General features: G+C 41.1%; 1 protein-coding gene across 2 annotated transcripts; it reads left to right on the forward strand.

The window, feature by feature from the left end:
- Nucleotides 1-360: 360 nt before the first annotated feature.
- rd3.S (retinal degeneration 3, GUCY2D regulator S homeolog) lies at nt 361-13,156 on the forward strand. 2 transcript variants are annotated; one of them, XM_041564262.1, is made up of 3 exons: nt 361-819; nt 9,911-10,220; nt 12,393-13,156. In XM_041564262.1, the coding sequence occupies exons 2-3, from the start codon at nt 9,925-9,927 to the stop codon at nt 12,688-12,690; spliced, it is 594 nt and encodes a 197-aa protein (XP_041420196.1). In that variant the 5' UTR covers nt 361-819; nt 9,911-9,924; the 3' UTR covers nt 12,691-13,156. The 2 variants fall into 2 exon arrangements, with proteins under 2 accessions (XP_041420196.1, XP_018120494.1); XM_018265005.2 differs by having other exon boundaries at nt 364-819; nt 9,908-10,220.
- Nucleotides 13,157-15,057: the final 1,901 nt, after the last annotated feature.

The raw sequence follows: 15,057 nt of genomic DNA on the forward strand, positions 1-15,057 counted from the left end.
TGAACGGAATACTTTCTGCATCAAGGAAATATCAGTCTAAGAGCTTTCACTTTTAAGGAAGTAAATGCCATATTTTTTTGGGAAAAAAAAAAACAAATGCACATGTGTGTCGCCCTATTGAAAACAAAACACAAACATGGCAAAAGTATATATTTTAATCTCATTTTTCATTCAAATATTATTAACGTGGCAATGAAAGGAGAACAGACAATAGTTTCATGAAATGTGGATCAGTAAGAGAAATATTTGTGACAGCTACTTAAATGTACAGGATGAGGAGAGATTAAACAAAGGCAGGAGAATGATATGTGCCTTTAATTTTATTATCCTGCTTATGAATCTCAGCTGACTTTCCATTTTGTCTATAACTGAATATCTCAGTCCCTAAGGGCTGGATCCCTGCCTTTGCTACAGATGCCCTAACTCCGACTCAGCTCAGTCTCTGCTAATCTGCTTTAAGAAGCAATGCACTTCTGCTAATGACTCCCACTGATTACACATATTATCCCTCAATAACTGGCTCCACTCTTCATGCTGCACTCACTGCCTCCTCAACACTTGAATCCTACTGAGCTTTGTTTATAACCAGAGAGAGAGAAGATGCTGTTTAACATCAATGCTGGATAGGACTCTGGTGTAATAATGCACCTGTGGAGCTGAATTCCCCTCCTTCGTCTTCCTCACACTTGTGGCTTTATGGACCATGTTTGACAAGGGAAGATCCTTAATATACGGATCTGGGGCAAGCACGACAAGGAGGTCTGGATAACAAGCAAAAAGGCTGCACAGATAATTCTCCTTATTTCTGTTGCATCAAAGGTAACTCCTGTTTTATATATTAATGTTTACACAGCCTGTTTCCAATTCCACTTTTTAGCAAAATGTCTCACTTGTATAATTTTCTATCTTTGTATAAAATATATTCCCAGGATCTGATCAAGAGACATCAGACTTAACCCCCGTCTGGGTGCTTGGTGTGTATGCACAGAGGGGTCCGAAATATGATATGTGTGCAGAACATAATTGGTTCTCCTATGGTTTGGTGGGGCTAGAACTAATTTTGTGCCCCAGTAACTTCTAATATCCCCAACGGTGCATAAGGTTCTTCTATAAAGAGAGTAGTAACTGGGTGGGTATTTGTTGATGTGGGGTAGGTGCTAAACACAATGCAGTGACAATAACTGGCAAAAGGTTCATGTCTTGATTAAGAATATATTTGCTTGCAATAGTATGTTTCTCAGAGGATTATTAAAAAAGAGTTGCAAAGCAGGGTTTTTTTAGTGGACCACTTATCTTTACAAATGTTTAGAGAAAAGTGTAGAGACATAATGGACATCCATTATCCAGTTGCCTTGTTTTGGTTCCCTAAAAATGTGATGGAGTCTAACAGTAATGTTGGTGTTTCCCAAGGTTAGAGAAGTGGCAGTGTTATCATGGACTAACATTTATAAATGAGAGGCAATGGATCAGCATCTTCCTTTTGGAAGCCCTCTCATTAAAGGTAGTAGATGTAGTCCAGAGGTAGGAGGCCCCAGTGATGAGTGGGATCAATATCCTGGGATCCATCAGGTAAGGGAACCACATCTGTAGACAGAGTGAGGAGGTTTATCCTGATAATGTGCTGGAGAATAACTTGTAACATTCACTTTGGCAACCTGAGGGCAATAACTGCAGCAAAAGGCCACTCTGTAAATCCTAGGTGAGCCTAGAAATTGCCATTGTCAGGATTGTAACAAGTGAGTTCAAGCCCCTTCTTTTTGTCCAATGTTTGCTAGTGATACCCTCTAAACAAATATTTGAATGTAGTGTATATCATACCGCTATAGTTCTAAAAATAATTAATACTGCAAATAGGTGTGACCCAGATATGCCACCCTAATTGAAATTCAGAGCCTCTAAGAGACCGCAATCAAGTATTTACTCTAAATGGCACACTAACCAGGCTTTAGGCTGGGCCCGTAAACAGGCCCAGATTTGTGGCGAGGCCACAAAGGCCCGGGCCTAGGGTGGCAAGTTGGTAGGGGCCGCGGGCGCTTGGACCGCATGGCCTAGCAGTGCCCGCAGCTGAAATCCAGCCCTGCCCCTAAGCTATAGCTTTAAGCCCTTGAAGGGTGAGGCTCGCAACATGGGAATATCTGTCAAAAAGAATGACACAGTGGGTACACATTTGGGGGCTGATTCACTAAGCTCGAGTGAAGGATTCGAATGAAAAATACTTCGAATTTCGAAGTATTTTTTGGGTACTTCGACCATCGAATTGGTTAAATTCGTTCGAATTTGAACGAAATCGAACGAATCGAACGAAAAATCGTTCGACTATTCGACCATTCGATAGTCGAAGTACTTCCCCTTTAAAAAAAACTTCGACCCCCTACTTCGGCAGCTAAAAGCTACCGAAGTCAATGTTAGCCTATGGGGAAGGTCCCCATAGGCTTGCCTGTGATTTTTTGATCGAAGGATTTTCCTTCGATCGTTGGATTAAAATCCTTCGAATCGTTCGATTCGAAGGATTTAATCGTTCGATCGAACGGAAAATCCTTCGATCGATCGATCGCAGGATTAGCGCTAAATCCTTCGACTTCGATATTCGAAGTCGAAGGATTTCAATCCGAGGGTCGAATTTCGAAGTATTTTTAACTTCGAAATTCGACCCTTAGTGAATCGGCCCCTTAGTGTATAAATGTTTTTTTCAGAACTAATAAAATCCTGGTCACCAAGACTACAAATTACTGAGACTGACTCGATGGCTGTGCCAGGGTATGGCTGCTGACAATGACTAATATTTAGAACACTGACATGTGGCACTTGTAAGCTACTTTTATTAAGCTATTTTTCATGTTGTATGAATCAGCTCAGAAGAGCTTTGTTATGTTAGTCTTTGCAGTGCCTTCATTCCAGAAAAAATGGTTCTTATTTTGCAGCAATACAACAAATATTAGTATATGATCCCATTAGATATCCAATGTAATGCTGCAATTAAAAGACAGTGTTGGACTGGGTCTCTTATGACCAGTGTCATGTATTGAAACAACAAAGAATGGGCTCATGGTTTAAGGTTTTCTGGTTGGCCAATGGCACCCCAGTCTGACACTGGGGCCTATAGGAGTAGGAACCTAGAGTTGTTCAGAATATGATGTAGGTGAAGGGGAGCTTATCCCATTTAATGTAATAAATAGGGCAAGCTGCTATAAGGTAGTCACAAAGAATGTATCTCCTACTTCAATGGATGGACATAAGGCAATGGATGTTGCCTTACGTCTACGAAGATTGCTCCCACAATTAAATGTAGATGGGTAAATGTTATTTGTGGTATATTGTTCTATAGTGGAAATAAGAAAGGACTGATTGAAATTGTCTTTGGCTGGAGTCCTCTATGAACTGGGCCCAATGGGAGATCTAGTTGGCTCGTTTGACTCTATTAAAATATATCCATGATGCCCTGCCAACATTATTCAAAACATTATGCCAAGTTTAGTCGATCTACACTACACCAGTTTACAATTGCTAGACATTGTAGGGATTGTTAGCTTGCCCATACCATACCAAGTTATTTCAAGTGATCTTTTCCTAGCAGGCCCGGACTGGCAATCTGTGGGTTCTGGCAAATGCCAGAGGGGCTGCTGTATGGTTCCATAGAAAGTTAGCATATAGTGGGCTGGTAGGGGGCTGTTTGGGCCTCTGTGTACTTGGAATGACAGGGCCTATTTTGACTCCCAGTCCAGGCCTGTTTCCTAGCATAAAGCTAGATATGCATTGGAAGCCAAGGGACATTGGTGAAAACAGTAGTATATTCAGTTGTACCGTCTCTTAAACACACACTGTTGCCTAAATCCCACATTAATTGGAGCACTCAGGAGCAATCTGCCTTGGGCAGCTTAGTTAGTTACCCATATGGCCCTGGGCTTACAAACTCACCACTCAGGCTAAATCTCTGTGCGTCACAAGGAGGACTAAATAAACAACAGAGCAAATGTTTATGGGCAGAATCATAACATTATGATATCACACAAGCTAAATCTGTGGAACTCTTGGACAGTCTGTGGTGCATAAACTCCTTTGGAAGGATATAACCGGTGCCTGAGTCTCCAGCTGGACAACCTTATCAAGCCACCCAATAAAACAGGCAAAAAATACAAAGTTTGGAAATTTTCTCCATGCAAAGACTGATGGAAGCTTGTGCCATTGTTGATTACCTGACCAAGAAGAACATCTGTTTCTTCAGTAAATGGTGGCAAAACAATATGCTTGTGCGGCATCAAGGCCCATGTTTCTCCTTACCCCTCACCACAATGCAGCATTTTCCTCAGAAGTTAATTACACACACTTGCAACAAAATCACTATGATGGAATGGACAGGGTATAGCAGGATGCAGGGGTGCAATATACTGTACAATGGGAACCCTAAAATAAAGTGGTTCCCACACATGGATGGGAGGAGTATTTACATTCTAAAGTCTTTTATTCCACAGTTGAGTTCATGTGCATAAAGATGGAAGAACTCAGAGGAAAGGCAGACATAATCTGATGTTTCTGGAGCACAAATCTGATTGCAGACAGCTAATGCCCATGCCAGCTTAGTTCCTCACATGGCCTATTAATGTTGTGTTGGAATCAGTGATCTGTTTATAAATAACTGGGTTATACCGTATATCAAGTGATGCATAAAGTGGGTGGAGAGGAAGGATAGCGGCTCAGTGATAAACACCTACTTATACAATGCTGTTACAATGTTATTGGTTTGGACTATCTCAGGGGTCAAGCTGATTAAATAAGCACCTCACTTATATTTATTGCATATAGGGTAGGCACTTTCTAATACATATACAGTAGGTCAGCTCATAGTTCTGCTTTTGATTCTGACCAGGGACACTCTGGATCTGTATTGGTGTGGGTCCTTTCCAATCCAGTTTCCACATGACAAATTAATTGGCTTCTGATAAAACTTAAAAGGTGTTTTTGAGGAATTGCAATGTAATTCACCAGTGTAAGAGTGCAAGTGGGAGTGTATTAATAGTATAAAGATGCGGATTGAGAGTGTGGCTCCTTTAAATAATGCTACCAGTATGGTGTTAACAGATACAGAATAGGCAAATGTGCTAAATCAGTTCTTTTCTTCAGTGTAGACAATAGAGTAGTCAGAGTTCTCAGGCTCACTTCATAGCTACACTGATGGCTCAGCTCAATCTAGTCAGTGTCTGACTCAGGATATGGTTCATAGAGCTTTAATAAAAATGAATGTGAACAAGGCACCAGGGCCAGATGAAATACACCCTCGCAGTGATTTGATAAAGTCATGCACCTGGGATGTAAAAATATCCAAGCCACTTATATAATATAAGTATATAAATAAGGTCTTCAGCTGTATTAAAAGGGGCATAGAGTCAAGGGAGGAGGGGGTCATTCTTCCATGTTATAGAGCACTGGTAAGGCCCCATCTAGAATATGCCGTACAGTTTTGGTCTCCATCACTCAAACAGGACATTATTGTAGTAGAGAGGGTACAGAGAAGGGCAACTAAGCTGGTAAAAGGTATGGGAAATCTTAGCTATGAGGAAAGACTGGCCAAATTGGGGATGTTCACGCTGGAGAAGAGGCGCTTAAGGGGTGATATGATAACTATGTATAAATATATAAGGGGATCATATAATAATCTCTCTAATGCTTTATTTACCAGTAGGTCTTTCCAGCTGATACAAGGTCACCCATTCCGATTAGAAGAAAGGAGGTTCCGTCTAAATATTCGGAAGGGGTTTGTTACAGTGAGAGCTGTGAAGATGTGGAATTCTCTCCCTGAATCAGTGGTACAGGCTGATACATTAGATAGCTTTAAGAAGGGGTTGGATGGTGTTTAGCAAGTGAGGGAATACAGGGTTATGGGAGATAGCTCATAGTACAAGTTGATCCAGGAACTAGTCCGATTGCCATTTTGGAGTCAGGAAGGAATTTTTTCCCCTCTGAGGCAAATTGGAGAGGCTTCAGATGGTTTTTTTTCCCTTCCTCTGGATCAACTGGCAGTTAGGCAGATTATATATAAACCTAAAAGGTTAAATTTGACGGACGTGAGTCTTTTTTCAATCTAACTTCCTATGTAAATATGTAACTATGTAACTATGTCGAGCTGACCCTGTGTGTTACTGTGTCTGGGAAACTAGACTGTAATCTCCATTGGGGCAAAGAAAATGATCAGCTCTCCAGAGAAGCATGGAGCCATTAGTGCACCCTCAGACAATAAAGGAATAAGTACAACAGGATAACTGTTTTGGTGCAAAGGCCACTTATAACTTATGTTTTTTTGGAAACTCACCAAAATGATAAATAACTCTATCAATGATCTAGCTATACCTATATATATATATATATATATATATATATATATATATATATATATAAATATATACACACATATGCACATATTGTTGAGCACACTGTTGTTTGTTGGCTGATTATAAATCTCCATTCCCAGAAGACACAGCAAATAATTATGTGTGTGACGCTGGTGTTAGCCCACTGGGACGTGTTTACTAGAGAATTCAAGTCCCTTACATAACGGTGCAATTACTTTGCCAGTTTTCCTACTGGAGTTCAGGCAGCAGTTCTTCCCCATCTCCGTTTTATTTTTATTGGAGGCTCATTTCTTCTTAAACGTTTGTGAGTACCCCACCATATAATTCACTACACTGCACGGATCAAAGTAGTGTAATAAGCGGCACGCAGATGAAAAAAGTGGAATCTAAGAGGGCACCTAATTAATAATATCTGAATCTCACTAAGCGGTGTACCAATATTATTGATAAATACTACACTATATTGGAATTATCTCTTTTGTTTCCTTATTTGTCCAACCTCGTGCTAGTGAGCGCTGGTTTTTTCAACATTTATTGGATTTTGCACTGTACAATAAACTGTCTTGCTTTTCTAGGCTCCATAAGACGGGTTAAGGTAGGGATATGATGCTGCTGATCTACTAATCAGGCAAATAAACATTGCTCCTACTGGAATAACCAGGATATTAGTATTGGGAAATCGCCAACCATTAGATGTTTATTTCAAATCATTTATCATTATTACTATTTCTACATTTATAAAATAGTGCACATAAAGTTGTTTTCTTTCATTTCCAGCTTGTAGAAAACTGGGCACAACTAATTGCTTATCTGTTACCAGGGTTGGACTGGAACAGCTGGACAGAATTCTGGTGGGTCCCACTGTGATCTGTGGGAATAGTTTCTGTTGTCAGTAAGGGCAGATACACGCTCAGATTCGGGGAGATTTAGGGCAGAGACACACGCTCAGATTCGGGGAGATTAATCGCCCTTTTAAAAATCTCCTCTTTTTCGGGGTGACTAATCTCCCCGAATTGCCTCCCACCGGCTAGAATGAAAATAATCACTGGCAGGATGGCACTCTTAAGGCGACTTCAGGCAACTTCGAAAAACGTAGCGCTCTGATTGCCATCCCGCCGGTGATATACATTTTAGCAGGTGGGAGGCAGTTCGGGGAGATCAGTCGCCCCGAAGAGGTGATTTGTCGCTAGGCGACTAATCTTCTTGAATCTGAGCGTGTGTCTCTGCCCTAAGAGCAGGTACATAGTGGGGCGGAGGAAATGTTTGTGCTTGGGGCATGGGACTCTTGGGTTGGGATGGTGGCCCTTTTGGTGACAGTCCTCGCCAAACATCCCAGTCTGACAACGTTGTTTACTATGAGTAACTTCACTATGTACTTAAACCAGCCCACAAACTAAAATGCACAAACTGTTGATATTGAACAACATCTCCCTAATTTATGTGCCAAAGCCAATAAAAGCAATTTCCTAAGAAACAAATAAAAAATATGTAATATGACTGTAGGATGTGGGGCATCTGTGGACCTTGCAACCCACCTCTTGGGACTGTGAGGAGATTAAAGGGATACTGTCATGGGAAAAAACTCATCAGTTAATAGTGCTGCTCCAGCAGAATTCTGCACTGAAATCCATTTCTCAAAAGAGCAAACAAATTTTTTTTTTATTCAATTTTGAAATCTGACATGGGGCTAGACATTTTGTCAATTTCCCAGCTGCCCCTGGTCATGTGACTTGTGCCTGCACTTTAGGAGAGAAATGCTTTCTGGCAGGCTGCTGTTTTTCCTTCTCAATGTAACTGAATGTGTCTCAGTGGGACATGGGTTTTTACTATTGAGTGCTGTTCTTAGATCTACCAGGCAGCTGTTATCTTGTGTTAGGGAGCTGTTATCTTACCTTCCCATTGTTCTTTTGTTTGGCTGCTGGGGGGGAAAAGAGAGGGGGTGATATCACTCCAACTTGCAGTACAGCAGTAAAGAGTGATTGAAGTTTATCAGAGCACAAGTCACATGACTTGGGGCAGCTGGGAAATTGACAATATGTCTAGCCCCATGTCAGATTTCAAAATTGAATATAAAAAAATCTGTTTGCTCTTTTGAGAAATGGATTTCAGTGCAGAATTCTGCTGGAGCAGCACTATTAACTGATTAATTAACTTGGCAGGAGCATAGGTCACAAATGTTACTGAAGTGGATCATGTAGTGAGGTCCATGAGTGAATGATATACCAATATTCTTTTATATCTGTGACCTAATAATGTAAGTGGGAGGACCTTGACCAAATTTGTGACTACAAAATTGGGCTCAATTTAACAAATACAAAGAGAATAAAATTAAGATTTTCTGGGGGATCAAACCCATACTCATACATTAATCCTGTTTGTAGCAGCACAGAGTTATTCTGCTTTGAGCATAAAACGAGGTGGCTAAAAAGCTTGCATACAGTTCCAGATTCGTATACAGTATGATACCCCCGTCCTGTGTGCTGTAGGAAATTTGTTGGTGTAGGTTTGGGGAGACTTAGCCTTCCCTAAAATTTGCCTATGACATGAGTCATTATAGTTATATTAATTAATAACTGTAGGGGCTGGATTATTTCTCTTGTTGCCGCCATGATTTCCCATTGCTGCTGACCGGCTCTTCCAGGACAGATCAGATTGCAGATCCCTGGTATCATAGATATCACTTCCATTAGCCAGAAAGCCATGCCCTTGACTGTGAATCACACCTATCATAGACTGGCATTGCTGCTGTCCTAATGATCTTTAGAAATACAGTAATTAGTTGTCCAATTGCCCATGTATGGTTGTAGATGGATAGAATTTACATTTGAAGGGTATTTGTTTTCTTCATATTTGCACTTAGCAAGTAGGAACACTTACTGAGTAGGAGCTGTCATGCTGTTTCCCTCAGTACAGGCACCCTCCAGAGAGCACTATAAAAGGCATCACCTTTAAAGGCATTGAAAAATACATTGCACTATTCTTTATTGTCTACAGAGGCAGTTTCAAATTGTATGTGTAAATGGAACTTTGCAGACCAGTACTAGCAGGGCATGACTGTAGAGGGAGCAGACCCGGTGGCTGCTAGGGAGCCCCAAAAAAGCCTGTTTCATGTAAAATGTCTTGCTCTCAAAGAGAAGAGGGGACTAATGATTTTTCCGTGGGGCCCAGTAACTTCTAGGCACACTACTGGTGTCATACACTTCAGCACTCATAAGGACGCATATAAGGATGAAGAGAATCCACTATTTTGGGGTTTAGCCAAATCCCAAATCTTTCATGAAGGATTCGGCCAAATCCTGAAATGAATCTAAATTGTCATTTGTATATGCATGTTAGAGTTAGAAAGGGTTGAAAAGAAAAAAAAAAACGCATTATCTTGTTTGGGTTTGGGTTCGGATTTGGCTCAGCCAGGCACTTGGTTTTAGTCGAATCCTGATGCAAATGGCTGAAACCCGAACCCATGCATCCTTAATATTTAATAAGTCCTACTAGAGAATTGAGTTTGCTTTGTCTTTATGCTCTCTTGGCCTTTGCTTTGACATGTTTGTACACGTGTCCCTCAGCAGGAATCCAGTGAGCCATGGCTTTCCCTTCTTGGTTCCGATGGAGCGATTCCCAGTTAAGGCTTCCCTCACGCAACCCCAATGACATGGTAGTGGACACTCTCATGATGGAGCTGGGCTGGCAGATAAAACAGGCAGAGAGGCTACAGCGAGATAAAGAAAACGAGTATCGGAAGATTATGACAGGAGTGGATTACAGCTGGCTGGTCAGTTACCCCAAGCACAGCTTCGATATCAGCCCCGGGGAAAGACTACAACTGGAGGATGCCTGCAGCAAGGTGCACCCGTCATACTGCGGCCCAATCATTCTCAGGTACAGCACCTTTTTTCTATCATCATATCTCCATGAAATACAGGAGCCAGGCTGTAGACCTGTGTCAAACATCATCTCTTTATTAATGAAAATGAAAGAGGAACTTTTCTTTTCATATTTCCTGTGTGCGGTTTCCCTTTAATGGAGATTTACCATTTATAGGGTAATACAGGGTGGGATACTTTGATGAAAAGAAGCTCTTTGTCCTTATTATTTAGGCTTTGATGTGGGACTGCAGGCCGAATATGAAGCTTTTATCTGAATCCAAAGACCAACATCAGAACATTTCAGGACTTATTTCTATTTGAAGTTTATATTTAAATACAGTTGCGTTCAGAACAATAGTGGTGTGTTTAAAGAAGTGAATAAAGCTCAAAATCCTTATAATCGCTTTGATTTCCATACACAGAAATGCATTGGGTACACGGCACATTCTATTCCAAATCAAAACATGAAGAAAAAAAGTTCAAATGTGTGTTATTCCTTTACAGAAAGTGAAGAAAAGGGAATATTAGGATGTTTCAAAAAATAGCATTTTCTGCATTCTTCTTTACAAACGCAAACATTCACTGTATAAACTGAAACATGTTTCAAGATTTTGTTTTCCTTTAAATGACTGAACTAATATTGAGTTGTATAATCAGTGTTTCTGAGAACTGAAACAACCTGTTACATTCCACAATTCTTCTGCAGTTCTTGGTTTTGTCTCAAAAAAAACAGCATTTTTGATGTCACCCAACAAGTTTTCTATCAGATTAAGGTGCAAGGATTCGGCTGGCCACTCCATAATGTCAATTTTGTTGGTCTGGAACCAAAATGTGGCTCATTTACTGGTGTGTTCAGGGTCGTTGTCTTGTTAAAACCCCCATTTCAAGGGCATTTCTTCTTTGCCATAAGACAACATGACCTCTTCAAGTATTTTGATGTATTGAAACTGATCCATGATCCCTGGTATGTGATAAATAGGCCCAACACCATAGTATGAGAAACATCCCCATATCACAATCTTACTTTCATCAGTCCACAAAATGTTGCACCATTTCTCTTCAGGCCAGTCAATGTGTTCTTTGGCAAATTGTAAGCTCTTCAGCCTGCCTTTTTCTCTACAATGGGACTTTGCAGGGGCTTCTTGCCGATAGCTTGGCGTTTTCTAATTGTAACAGTATCCCAGGTAACTTTACTCCTTCTTTCATCTTCCTGGAGCTGATCATTAACTGAGCCATTTTGGATATTCTTCTATCCATTCCAATGGTAGTTTTCCGTTTTATTCCACGTCTTTCAGGTTTTGGTGCCATATTAAAGCATTTGAGATCATATTAGCTGAGCAGCCTATCATTTTCTACACTTCTTTATATGTTTCCCCTCTCCAATAAACTTTTTACCAAAGTATGCTGTTCTTCTGAACAATGTGCGGAAGGAGCCATTTTACTTACTATTTTCAGAGAGAAATGTACTATAAACAGCAGCACAACATTTGCTTCTTCCTTCCTTAAATAAAGGCTGGAATTGACTCCTGTTTTTTTCACAGAATGAATGAGCTCATTAATTGAACTCCACTCTGCTATTATTTTCAACACTTGAAATTGGAACCAGCCGTAAGTAATGATTTAATGACACAGAATCAGCAGCATGTCATGACTGTTGGGTCTTGCATTACTCTGCTACACCTACTAGTAAATTATTTGCCATGTACATATAATTTATACCGAAACCAGTGATTGATCAGGTTAGTGATGTAGGACTGCTATTATTCTGAACACATCTGTAGATTAGGAAGTGGGTTGGGGCTATTTTAACCAACTGTCCCAAAAGACTGTGATACAGAATCATCATATCAATATGATGCACCTTAAATGCACTAAAATATATATAGACTAGTAACCCACCTGCATCTGTGCAATGCCATTGCCTGGTCTGTGGTTGAAGAAATGAGGGCAGGTGCAAACACATGAAAGGTATTCAACTAGCAGTTAGGCAGGTTAAAATTGAGTTAAAAAGTTGAGCTTGATGGACCTTTGTCTTTTTTCTACATGCCAATGTAGTCCTCAGGTTATATTATAATAGGCGAATATATTGCATTACTGTGGCATTTTATACTGTCGGGGCATTGTTTACAATGTCACCAGCTAGTTCTTCCTCCACCTAACATTTCTCTATTTGGCCTGTATTCAGGTTCAGGCAGATTGTAGCAGAATACGACCCAGATGTCAAGGAAGTCCCTCACCTGTTCCGGTCCGTCCTGCAGGAAGCAGCTGAGAAAATGAAAGAGGAAGACGAGGTCAAGAAACTGGCGAGACAATGGACCACAAAGAGAGCCATGAGCATGTCCCTCACAACCTTCAAGTCCCGAGCCCGAATCTATCCTTTCATGAGTGACATTAAGACTATTTCTGAGGATGTTGAGCGAGAAGCTGAACCCACCCGTAGAGTATGGAGCATGCCTGAGTTCCGTACCACCAAAGATGATTGAACTAAACCCAATAGATCTAATCTGCAACTAAACAATCACAACTTTACTCCTGCATGGATTAAACCAATGTATTTTATTCCCATATAATGATAGTTTCTGTTTGATACTTGCAGCACTTCTGTAACCTCAACATTCTTTAGGCCTTGCAAACAACTTGCTGTTCTGGCCTATGTATGGGAAGCAGCAGGCTATAATATGCCTTTCACTTCTATAGCCATTCACGTTCTTTTTGTAGAAACATTTGATGTCCGTAGATATCTCATGTTAATTGCTCAGTACTTGCCTAATGACCATATGAACTAAAGGAAAACTGTCACTCACAGTAGAGGGCATGGCATGAGACTGGCACAAGGCATTGGAGGCTTCTAGCCTTCGATATCTAATCAGTTGTGTTCCTCCTAATGATACAGAGGGTGGACAATCACATTTTTTTACATAGTTGTTTTGTGATCAATTTAGAAATTTGTTCTTGGGAACCGTTCTACTGCCAATATTTCTATCCAGTTTGTAGACAACAAGACGTACAGTTTATATGATATAGCCACAACTCTATTATATCTAGGACCAGATGTTTTTTTGGGGGGTCCTAAGGATGCATGGGTTGGGGATTGACTGTTGGCTGTTAAAAGCTGTTTTGCAAAGGTCAGTAGGAGCTGGAGGGATTTAGGTTGGGCATAAGAAATTCCTGTAATTGTTTTATCTTAATTTGGGGACAATTTTTGTCTTTTTAGAACGGAAGAATGCATTACAACTGAGCTTTGTAAGATTATATGTATAACATTTCTTTATCTTGTTATTTCTCATGACTTAATATAAATAATAAACAATGGAGTGCAACCTGCTGTAGAGCTTATGATACGGTCTTTAGTGATCTCACATTCTGTATTACTCAAGGCTAAGGTACTGCACTGTGTAAGCCAGAAAGTTATTGGGTGACAGTTTTGACTTAAAGGACAACATAAGTGGTGGAAACCCTATTTGTTGTTAAGTTTATGACATTTGTGGCATCTTATGACGGTAGTTCTAAGGTAAATGATGTTGTTTTTGAAGGTTCTGATCAATTTGAATGTATATAGCGCTTGCATAGGCTTGGGCATTCAGGTGAGGCGAGACATTTTACTCTGTGATGCTCAATGACATATCAGCATGGGGTTAGGCCTGTAGCTACAGTGTAGTGTTCAATCTTTCTTGTTAAAAAACAACCCTATATGTTTATATTTCTTTCCTATTAATTATCACTAGCATCAAACATATAATTTACCAGCACTATGGAAACCCTTCTAGAGACTGGGGTCCCATCAGTACAAGCCCCATAGGATTGGGCTTTGTTAGCTCATATACTCCCACATATTCCCGTCATTATTTGCCATTGCTCCGATCATCGGATTAGGACAGGGGTGTCCAAACTTTTTGCAACGAGGGCCAGATTTGGTGAGGTGAAAATGTGCGGGGGTTGACCATTCAGCTTGACATTCAGCCTGACACCGATATCCCTTCCGAGGTAGCTAACTAGCGATTTAGGCCCTAAATAAGTAATGAAAAGTAGCAACCCTGTCAAACGAGGGCATGGCCAAATAGTATTCAGTGCGGTGTACAAATCTTTGTAGCCCCTTACATTTGTCCAACATATTGTGTTGCTTTGTTACAATTGCTTTTTAACCCCATTGGAACAATAGGATGTGGGCCCTGCTTTTTTAATCCCTTCCAGACCCCACTTTGCTCATCATGGAGCCCTATTTCACTTGACCTCCTGCTCCAATTTCACTTCCCCATCCAAGCAGCTTCTTACTCCCCCCTTCTCTTCATACTGGACCTCTCCCCTTCACCCACCTCCACCATTCTCTCCCCTGTCCCTTTCACTTCTCACTCACACTACCAACCTCCCTCCTGTCCAGGCAGTACTTGGAAGATGGCTGCTAGGAAGCAACAAAATGTTGATCATATTTAAGTGCTGCCGTCTCAGGGCCATCGCTGCTCCCTGCTGCGCTGTGCTGAACATGCACGTGCATGCAAGCATGCGCGCATTGTTTTCTTCAGGCATCAGGTCCTTCTTCTGGCCAGTCGCATCAGGAAGAGGAGTCACGGGTTGCCGCTCAATCAAACCCTGCATGCAGACGCAGCGCACGCTGCAAGTGCCCCGGTAGGCCAGTCCGACCCTGTGTGCGGGTCATATTCTGGTATACTTTTGGAATTTGCTGCGGGCCAATTAAAAATGGATCGTGGGCCACCACTGGATTAGGAGGTGTGCATGCGCAGCAGGGCTGGAACTTGCAGGAGAGGTACCTGCCTAGGGTGCAACTATTGGGGGGGTTATGCAGGTACCCCATGTCCAGTCTGGTGCTACCCACAACGTCACTGTATATGTAT

Source organism: Xenopus laevis, chromosome 5S (assembly GCF_017654675.1).
Source record: "Xenopus laevis strain J_2021 chromosome 5S, Xenopus_laevis_v10.1, whole genome shotgun sequence".
In the NCBI taxonomy this organism is placed as follows: Eukaryota; Metazoa; Chordata; class Amphibia; order Anura; family Pipidae; genus Xenopus; species Xenopus laevis.

Excerpts from the sequence above, each read along its gene's own strand:
- rd3.S (XM_041564262.1), top strand. The coding sequence starts at position 9,925 with ATGGCTTTCCCTTCTTGGTTCCGATGGAGCGATTCCCAGTTAAGGCTT. Across the intron at positions 10,221-12,392 it reads TGCGGCCCAATCATTCTCAG|GTTCAGGCAGATTGTAGCAG; the intron begins GTACAGCACCTT and ends GCCTGTATTCAG.